We start from the raw sequence: 10,372 nt of genomic DNA on the forward strand, positions 1-10,372 counted from the left end.
CCCCTCTTGTGATAAGAAGTGAAAAAATGGCTAAGTGTGGCTCACACTTGGGCAGGGTCAAGGTTATATAGGCAGATGGGGACTTTGTCCCGGTTGGTAATCCAAACCGGGTCCAAAGGGTGGGCCTTTGGTCCCGGTTTGAGATACAAACCGGGACTAAAGACATCCCAGCCCTGACACAGCCTGCCACGCCCTGACAATGGGCTTTTAGACCCGGTTTGTATCTCAAACCGGGACCAGTGCCTCATATTGGACCCGGTTTGGTTCAAAACGGGGACATTTGCTCCCAGAGGCTTGGGACGAAAGGCCTCTTCTCCACTAGTGTATGGTGGAGAAATGCAATTTTACGAAGAATTGCATTTCTAACCGGGGTCCTCTGCACCCCTTAGCATAGGGTGGATCCGCCACTGTTTGTGAGCGTGTAGCATGTGAAGATATACGTGCGATTTTTTCGTTTTAATTTTTTAAAATTCAAAATGTGTGTAAGATGTATTTCTAAATAGAGCAAGCATATGCTCGCATGTTCCTATTTTATTCTCCAGCTATACAGTATATATATCATTTTGCATTCCTAAAGGCCAGCCAACCAAACTTATTAATCCATTTGCAAATTGCAAGCGGCGAGGGCTAGCTACTGCACTTTTCCTTTTTCAGGAGGTTTAATACAGACGCTTTCGTAATACCAACAGCCGATTGATGCGTACGTATGTGCTGTTATCTGTAAAAGCGATCTGCAACCATAAAAAGTACGTGGTCCGCATTCGTTTCACTCTAAATGTATATATACATACATGTAGTATATGATCTTAGATCGACGGCTAACTGTCCCAAGAGTGACTCCTACTGTTATCCTCCTAGAATTGACACTGCTGAGTCAGCTCCGGCAGCAGGTCAACTTCTATGTGCTGGTAATGGAACATGATACAATCAGTCAATATCCTTTTCTGATTCTTCTCATCAGCCGAAACAGACGAATAATTGACCTGCAAAAAGAATGTACGGTTGGACAATAAAGAGAGATAGTCATTTGTGAATTGTGATAAGGAAATCATATGATGGCATGGAGCCACAAGTGAAGGCGCAGCCATTAAAGCAGCATCTACTAAAAGTTGTGCACATCTTAGCGGAAACTACGGACGACGTGGTAAAATCCAAATCCTACAAGTTGGCCATCATCCAATCTAAACCCTAATAATACCATCAAAGTGTGACATATATCATTCTCGCGGAAAAACTGTGACATATATCCAAACAAATAGTACCTGCATAAATTTTGGTTTTTGGTCAAAGTTAGTTGCAAAATCGTTTGATTATCAATCAATGCTCCATTTTCAGTTACCGCCCCCCCCCCCCCAAATAGTCAAATTTATTTTCGGAAAAGAAACTTTTGGTCCCCTTAACAATTGGTACATTTAGGTTTTGGCCATAAATTCAAATTTCCAATATTATGAATTTATGCTCTCTCTGTTACCATAATCGTATGGATAAGGTTTCTTTGCCGCATTAAAAGAAGATTCAGAATCTGGAAAAAGTAAGATATATACCATCAAAGTGTGACATATATCCAAATCAGTAATACCTGACAACTACATAATTTTGGTTGATCATTTGGTCAAGGTTAATTACAAAATCGTCCGATTGTCGATCAATGTTCCATTATTCAGTTATTACTACCATCCCCCTACTCCCCCCACCCCAAATAGTCATATCTCTTTTTGGATCGAAAAGAAATTATTGTCCCCAGTACAATTGCTACCTTTAGGTTTTGGCCATAAATTCCAAATTTTCAATGGTATGAACTTGTAGTCCCTCTATTATCATAACCGTATGGATAACGGTTATTTGCCTCATCGAAAGAAGTTCAAGGATCTCGAAAGGGTAACATATATACCATCAAAGTGTAACATATATCAAACCACTCGCACCCCTAATTGCATGCATAATTTTTGGTAGATCGTTTGGTTAAAGTTAACAGGCAAAAAAATTGATTGCCGATCAATGCTGCTTTCTTCGATTATTACCCTCACCCGCACCCCTAATAGTCACATCTCTTTTCGGAAAAGATATTTTTTGTACCCATTACAATAGCTACCTTTAGGTTTTGGCCATCAACTCGAATAGTATGAACCTGTGGTCCCTTTGATATCATAATCGGATGGATAAGGTTCCCTGCTTCGTCAAAAGACTTTTGAGGACCTCAAGCAGAAGTTTAAGAATGATGTGATATCGTTTGTACATTGATCACAATTCAAAGCAGAACCAAACTACGTGTACATTGATCTAGGGTTGCCATCATACAACCACGGAGTACGTGTTTAGGAACGAATAATGCAATATTTTTGAACAAACAAAACGGTCTCTCGATCGGTGACAAGTAAACAGTAGTGTAGGGAACCAAGCACAAGCCAACAATTCGATAGGTCGATGGACGCCGGGCATTGACTCAAGTTCAGATCGCAGATTTGATCTTGGGAAACACGTTGTCGGCCGACGATGGCCGTGAGGATGCGCCGAAGGCCGGGCGCATCAGCTTGCTCATCTCCTCCGTGAACTTGTCCATGGCGTGGCCGGGCAGGCACACGGGCACGGCGATGCCCTCCTCGCCCATGGCGTTCTTGACGGCGATGAGGAAGCTTGCGACTCCGGGGATGGCGCCGACGCCGCCCTTCGCGGGGCCAGCGTACACCGGCTTGCCCCAGCCGTAGTCTAGGTCGCGGATGCCGGACCTGGTGAGGTCCGACATGAGGTACGCGCGCACCACCGTGAAGTGCGGGCGCCCTCGCCGCACCATGAGGCGCGCCACCGAGCGCACGTACTCCACGTTCACCTCTCTCTTGGCCTGCATCACGAGCTCCACGGCGTAGCTCACCGGGTTATCGCAGAGGTCGCCGGCGGTAGAGACGGCAACGGGGAACGCGAAGGCGTTGCCGTAGTAGCCGACCGGAATGACGGTGCCGCTCTGCTGCGGCTTCCGGCCGCCGCGGACGCTGACGAGGCAGATCATACGCATCTCCTCGTCGGCGGCGGGGGCCAGCGCCACCGTGCGGCACCGCCACAGGCACCCCGTGAGGACCTCGAACGTGGTGGCGCCGCGACGGAGGGACGGCGAAAGGTGGGAGCGGACGGCAGCGACCTCCCTGGGCCCGAAGAAGAAGGAGCGGTGCGTCATGGAGTCGAGGGGCACGATGGTGCCTTTGGTGTCTGGCACGTCGTCGTACTCACGGTGTGCGAATGTTCTAGGCGCCCCCGCCAGGTCGTCATCGGTCGGCGCCATAAGGAGCTCCCTGCCCCAAACCGGCTGCACCGTCGGCGCCGCCGCTCCCCGCGCCATCTCTGCAACGGCCGCTAGGAACTGCACCAGCCCCGGCCCGTCCGCCACCGCGTGCTGTATCTTCACCGCCATGATGAAGCCTCCGCACGCTAGCCGTGTCACCTGGGAATTAAAAGGCACATGCAGGCATCGGATATGATGTCGGTAATTATATGCATGTACACGACTACACGTTAACTTGCAAGTCGACGACAAGAAAAGTGTTTTCGTACAGACATATACCGTATACGTACCTGGAAGTGGAGGAGTGGCGCGTCGAGGAGGTCGGAGGAGCCGGGCAGGTCGAAGAGGAGCTCGTCCAGGCACGGGAACGGCGGCTGCAAGGCGGCGCCGAACTGGTCGAGGCGAACATCGGCGTCGGCCTCCACGAACAGCACGCCCTCGCCGGTGCAGTCGACGGCGAGCTTGCGGCCCTCGAGCTCCCTCAGCCGCCCGGCGAGAGGGTAGTAATGCACGAGCGCGGCGGCGACGGCGTCCCGGAGCACCGGCGCGGGGTCGACGTCGCCCCGGCCTTCGTGGCGCCCGAAGAAATGGATGGCGGGGATGTAGAAGCGCAGCCCTTCCTGGTCATCGATGTCCGAGAGCGGCTTCAGCTCCCTCGGCGTTGGTCCCGCCGGCACCACCAGCGCCGGCGGCTGCCTGCGTACCGTGAACTTCAACGCCGACGAGTTCGCCATGCCCATGCACTCGCGTTGTGTATGTAACTCTTGGCCGTTACCTAATGCACGACGAGCGAGGAGGTAGGGTGACGATCAATATACTTGTGTGAGTCTTGCCGGTCGACTGCTGCCACGTATATATAGCGTACGTACGTGTACGTATACCAAACCAAAAGGGCCCAAGCGCACACATAACAAGTTACACACATAACAAGTTACATTATGTGAACGCCAGTCCTGTGCTAAATACAAAACTTATACTGTCCTCATGCTAACCGTTAGATTTAGAATCAACTATTAAGATTACTCATGAGTTGGTGAAATTAAAGTGACCCAAAATTAGTCGGTACATGGCGATATGTTAGTTTACTACTTCCTCCGTAACGGATTACAGGGGTAAATTGGCCGAGCCCTGCAACCGGGGTAGATGCCGAGTGGGCGAGAAAATCTTCAGCTAGCCACGGGATGCATTGGTCAAAACCCCTTCAGTTTGCATGTAAGGTGCAACACAATAAAAAAAGCATGTACTATTGGTTAAAGCGGTCTACATGAGAGTAATTTGGATAAGTAATAGGAGTACTTAAGGACACCTTCTTAATAATTTACGAGCATGGGAGAACACAAATTACCATGATTCTTCAGTAAAGCTAAAAAAAGGCTATTACCTAATGGGGAGTAGATGAGCACTTAGACTGCTCATAGTGGAAGTAACTTAGCTAGTAACATCACACATCTCAAGGCATTTTGGTGACATGGCATTCGAATAAATGAAGAAAGAGTGTGAGGTGGTAACTAGCTATGTTACCATAACATCACACATCCCATGGCAAAATGAGTCTACAACATAATAAATAACACAATACATGACACCACATATAAGTTACTACCCACTATGAAGGTAGTAACCTAGACTAGTAACATGGCATAAGTTACTCCCCACTATGAGCAGCCTTAGATGAATGAAACATGAGGTGTAGAAGTGGATAGTAACAACGCATGCATGTAATCCTTCTGTAGTTATGTGTTCATTTCCCAAAATGGACGAGGCTGGGATCCATAGAGGGCGGATATCTAACCGTTGATAGGCACATGGCCGGATTTGCTATTTTCATATTTGCAAAACTTGCCCATTTCTTACGTGATTGTTATGTGTCTCACATCTATCACAGTCCAGCTAGCTACCTGTGTCCGTCTAAATTAAGACGCCCACATGAGCACAATACTACTAGATTTGACACCCCATTTCCAAGGTTGTACCCGTACATATGCAGGCTTAAATAAATAATTTTTTTTCTTTTTAAATTTGTTGACCCAGTTAATCTGGGAGCCAATTTGCCGTTCAGATAGATGTGATTCAATTACTGTAAGCTAAGAAAAACATACTGAATATTCCCAGTAAGTATCAAATATTAGGTAAAAAGTCAACAACAAAACATTCCAATAATTTCGAGTTCTCATGAGATGTACAAGTAGCAAATTTAGTGTCATTGGACAACATAGACTTAATCATCGAAAAAACAAGATGGGGATTTGACAACTATGGCGATTCATTGTCATGATGAGGGTTATTTACAAGAAATTAGGATTTTGTTATGCGCAGAATAATTTAAAAGGAAAAAAATTAATTTTCAATTTCCAGTAGGAGGTACGCACACATTTGTTATGCAAAGCAAAGAGATTAAATTTTGAATATTCTATTTGAATACTAGATCTTTATTCTTGGACTTGGGGCTAACTTTGAGCTTTAATTAGATTTCTGCTTTTATACTGAAAGTTCCACTCCACTAGTGCATTAAGTAGTTGAAAGCTTTATGGAAGTTGATTTTGGAATTTCTTTTAATTAGTTGAAGTTAACAGTGTTGAGGCTGAAATCTTGATGCGGGGAAACGCTCATTGCGTTGATAAGTCACTGATTCAAAGCGAACAAAAATATATGCAAACCTGATGTTGTTTGAGTTGAACTTCTTGTTTATTTTGCTTTGGATTTTTTTGGCTAGCATTTGTTTCTCTAAATGAGGCACAGAAGCACCAACGATCGCACAATTATTGGAGACAAAGTGGAAGCTTGGATTTCTCGACATTTGATCTAGAGATAGATCTAGCACCATATTATAATATAAAATTGTAGCAGATCCTAGCCGCGGTGGTGTTGGTTCATACACGGAGAGGAAGAGGGGTGTAAGGTATGCACACATTTGTTGGGCAAAGCAAAAGGATAAGAGTTTGACCATCCTATTTGAACATTTGATCTTTATTCTTGGAGTTGTTGCTGAATTTGAGTTGCAATTAGATATAGGCTTTTGTACTGAAAGGTCCACTCCACTTGTGAAAACATTTGCATTAAGTACAAGAAAGGTTTATGCAAGTTGATTGAGGAATTTCTTTTAGTTAGATGAAGTTGATAGACCGAATGCTTGAAAGCTCATTGCGTTGATAAGTCACTGATTCTTAACGGGAGTATATATGTGCATAGTGATGTTTGAGTCGAACCTTCCTTTTTAAAATCCAAATAGTATTTTTTTTATTAAATCCTATGCGTTAAGAATTATATTCATTATAAAGAATTAGAGGTGTTCCAATTACTATACCTTATCATGTTACTTCCGTTAGAACTTTTTGCGAGCGAAAACATGTGCATTAAGTAGTTGGAAGCTTTCTGCAATTTGATTTTGAAATTTCTTTAATCCGTTGTCGGCATGAAACATCATTTCACTGAGAAGTTAGTGATTCAAATGGAGAAACAAATGTAGAAACCTAGTGAAGTTTGGTTGAAACTTAGTGATTTTTCTTTGGTTTGTTTTTGCTAGCTTCTTTAATCTAGTGAAACACAATGACGCCATCAACTATAGAATTATTGATGGATAACAAAAAAGGACGGTAGTTCCAGCGTTTGATACAGGGACAAAGTTATCACCATAACACTGGGGGTAAGCCGAGTCCAATATGAAACTTTAGAAAATCGTATGGTTAAAGCACTATATTCCTTAGTATTAATTTATAGTTGATCTCTAAAATTATTATATGATTTATTCTTGCCTTTTTATGTCAATAAAAAGGTAAGGTGGAGAGAGGTAGGTCGTGGTGACATGGAAAAAATAGTGAAAATACCTCCCTCTTCAAAATGTTCAAGAAAATAGTATACTTTCAAAGGTTCCAACCGAGTGGGAGTAAGAATATTAATGGAGATAAATTTAATTTTTTACTTTGGTGGGTGTCATTAACTCGGTCTGAATTCCCATAATAGGTTGTGGATGATTGAATGTTAAGTTGTCAAATACTTGAACTGGACTATGGAGCAACACACCTCACATGCCGGTGTAGGTACTATTTTCATATCGCGATGTATTTGTAGAAATAATAAATAAATGAATAAAGTGACTTGTATGCTCAAAAAGACAAACAATGCATGTCAAATCACAGTAAGAGAGCCCATATAGCCATCTAAATTATGGTTATTTATCAAAATTCATAGTGGTATTGATTTATAGGTTCTTAAGTTAGCGGTGTTCTTCTTATCAAAGATCACAAAACATGGATCCATAATTATAATGAAACAAGTATTTTGCCGCTGCAAGGCTAAATACATATAGTACAACTATTTCAGTGGCCTTCCAAATCATAGCTACCCGTTCACTCATCTTACTAGTATGCAACTGAGGACAAAAAAAATCTACAATAACAACACCAACAACCAGCATTAGGCATGTAGAAAAAATGCATGCATGCACACATTTTTTCTAAGAGGATCACATGGTGTTGACATGAGCCAGAAACTCCTTCAGACAACGGTTGTAAACACATGGCCTCTCTATGTGGGCTAGATGGCCTGCCTTCCTTATGTTTTGTAGTGTCGCCTTCTCTCCGAGCTCTCTACAAAAGAGGATGGGTTGTATCACTGTTAATCAGCATCTAAAATAAAATAGATTATGGTAGCTTGATACATATGTATGCAGTTAACCGCTTGCTTACTCTTTGAGCCTCTTGGCACCCTCTATGGTGAAGAAGTTATCATTCTCTCCCCATAAAAGAAGTATGCTCTACATATGAAGACAAGACTTTGTAAGCATAAATGTGAACTTTGTAGAATTCGCAAGGAAAACTCACTAACACTACACAAGATGATAGTATGTATGAATATAATAATTTAAATGAAAAAATCTATAACCATTTGTGAGAACTGTAAAAAAAGCAAGAGAGAGATCTATGTTTGGCTTTCTACAATGTAACAATCCAATCTTCACTTTCGCCTACACCCACGCCTGATCTCCCTAGGAGAGAGAGCATCAAATTCCTTCATTCAATGCACCAATGCTTGTAGATGGTCCTACCAAAAACCTTAATGTAGTTTATGATTCGACATGTCAACGAGATGAGAGAGGGGAGAGATGATGTGGTTGTAAATTTCATAATCCCTCCTTTCAGATTTATTGGGCTCCTTAGTCCGTACGAGTACCAAATGGTCCGTTATTGAAGTAAAATAATGAGCATATTCTGACCACATGCATATAGCTGCATGTGATAGTAGTCTGTGCTCATCTTTTTTGTTGCATGTAGTGCATGCAGGGACGGAGATGCTGTAGTGGCATTGGGGTCAGCTGACCCTTGTAATTGTTGGATAACTATTCACTGATTAGTACCAAGCAACGCTATTTTTTTTTTTTATAAGATGACACCATTGAATTGGAGAAAGTATAGAGCTGACACCAACAAGATTTTCCTAGCTTCATCCCTGAGTACATGTGGGCACTCCGTGCTCGCTCTTGTTGAAGTGCAGGTACTTACGTACCCTATAAAGCCAAAAAAATGTGAGTAGAAACTTTTGCAACAAAGGGGCCCTATTGAAGCGGTGGAAGCCATTGTAGCCAGGTTGGGAATGGTGCGGAGGATGCGGTGTTTCTACACCCAGGTGCATATGCACCCTTTATTTGATATGCAATTTAAACATATTTAAAAATGTCAAAAAAATACAAAACAATGTCGCTTATATATCTTATACACGCTCACAAAGTTGTTTCAGCAAAAACCAACTTGTTTTGAGCCATGTGTGAAATAAAAACATATTTTAGTGCTAAAATAGTCTATTTACCGAGACATTTTTTCTTTTTTACATATGGCACAAATTTTTTTGGTTTTATGTGAAACTTTACTTCGCACATAGAACATGTCTGTCTACATGCTAATTGATTTTTCCAAAAAATTTAACTTTTCAAAATATATTTTATACATACCAGGTGCACATGCACCCAGGATCAGTTTTAAGTTTCCGTGGTGCAGACTATTATGTTCACACCACTTTATGTTGAGGAAGGCCTCAGCACGAGAGTTCCCCAGTGGGTTTTCGTTGTTCCTGATAATCGTATCTTGATTAACTCTGAGCTATGGGTATACAACCTGCTGAAAAACATGGGATGCCGGTGCTTCTTTGTCCCTGATTATCGTATCTTCTAGCATCCCCGCTCTCTCCTCCCGATTGTTGCACATCAACTGCACAATCACACAATCTCACAACATGTATATATGATAGTCTCAGTTATGTTAAGTAAAAAACATAAAAAAGTAACTACTTACCTCGAGGAAGTCGCCGAGTAGACGGCGGGGAAGCCAGGGTTTCTTGTAGAAGGCGGTGGAGAAAAGCACCATGACACCTCCGACCGAATCCGGCAGCATGAGCTCGGCGAGCGATCCGACGCCGAACCTCCCGAGCAGGGCGTCGTTCATGGCGGCCGTGTATGCCGGGACGGCGCCGGACACGACGATGGATCTGACGAGCTCCGGGAACGCGGCCGCCATCTCGAACGCCACGAGACCGCCGTAGCTGAACCCGACGACGGTGCACCGCTCGACCACTCCGAGCTTCCGCAGCGCCGCGGCGAGGCACCGCGCCTGGAACGTGGCGGAACGGTCCCGCGACGGCGACGTGGAGCCGCCGAAGTGGACTAGATCCGGGACGTAGACGTCGACGTGGCTGACTCTGGCGAGGGCGTTGAGCTGGGGCCACCACGTCATGATGCCGTCGCCGGCGAAGCCGTGCACCAGCACCACGGCGTGCCTACTCTGCTTCTTCTTGTTGTTCTTCCCGTCTGGTCCCTCCTTGGAGGTGTGCTTTTTCTTGTGGTGCTTGGGGAGCCAGAAGTTGATGACGGTGCCGGCGGCATCGGCGTCATCTTGGTCGTGGATGGCTACGGCGTGCTGCCGGAGGCCGGCGATCTTGGCCAGGCGGGCCTGCCCGTGTTCCCTAAGCACCTGCACCCAGTTCACCATCCCGTAAGCGCGTGGTTGTGATTTCTTTGCTTGCAGAGCTTAATTTGTAGGCAGCGGCCGGCGGTTGTAGGTACGAAAGGCTCTTACTATTAAACGTTAGCCGTTAAGGATCTCCAGTTCT

At 44.4% G+C, this 10,372-nt stretch overlaps 2 protein-coding genes across 3 annotated transcripts; both read right to left on the minus strand.

Annotated features, from left to right (window-relative positions):
- Positions 1 to 2,118: 2,118 nt before the first annotated feature.
- LOC124654863 (benzyl alcohol O-benzoyltransferase-like) lies at positions 2,119 to 4,082 on the minus strand. Its single transcript, XM_047193844.1, has 2 exons — positions 3,565 to 4,082; positions 2,119 to 3,433 (listed from the first exon to the last, which is right to left on the minus strand). Exons 1-2 carry the CDS (start codon positions 4,012 to 4,014, stop codon positions 2,450 to 2,452), a joined length of 1,434 nt encoding a protein of 477 aa, XP_047049800.1. The 5' UTR covers positions 4,015 to 4,082; the 3' UTR covers positions 2,119 to 2,449.
- Positions 4,083 to 7,510: 3,428 nt separating this feature from the next.
- Positions 7,511 to 10,372, minus strand: LOC124658195. 2 transcript variants are annotated; one of them, XM_047196603.1, is made up of 4 exons: positions 9,559 to 10,372; positions 9,382 to 9,474; positions 7,960 to 8,027; positions 7,511 to 7,860 (listed from the first exon to the last, which is right to left on the minus strand). In XM_047196603.1, the coding sequence occupies exons 1-4, from the start codon at positions 10,249 to 10,251 to the stop codon at positions 7,737 to 7,739; spliced, it is 978 nt and encodes a 325-aa protein (XP_047052559.1). In that variant the 5' UTR covers positions 10,252 to 10,372; the 3' UTR covers positions 7,511 to 7,736. The 2 variants fall into 2 exon arrangements, 1 of the variants encoding a protein (XP_047052559.1); XR_006989063.1 differs by having other exon boundaries at positions 7,821 to 7,860; positions 9,219 to 9,474.

Source organism: Lolium rigidum, chromosome 5, assembly GCF_022539505.1.
Source record: "Lolium rigidum isolate FL_2022 chromosome 5, APGP_CSIRO_Lrig_0.1, whole genome shotgun sequence".
NCBI classification, from domain to species: domain Eukaryota; kingdom Viridiplantae; phylum Streptophyta; class Magnoliopsida; order Poales; family Poaceae; genus Lolium; species Lolium rigidum.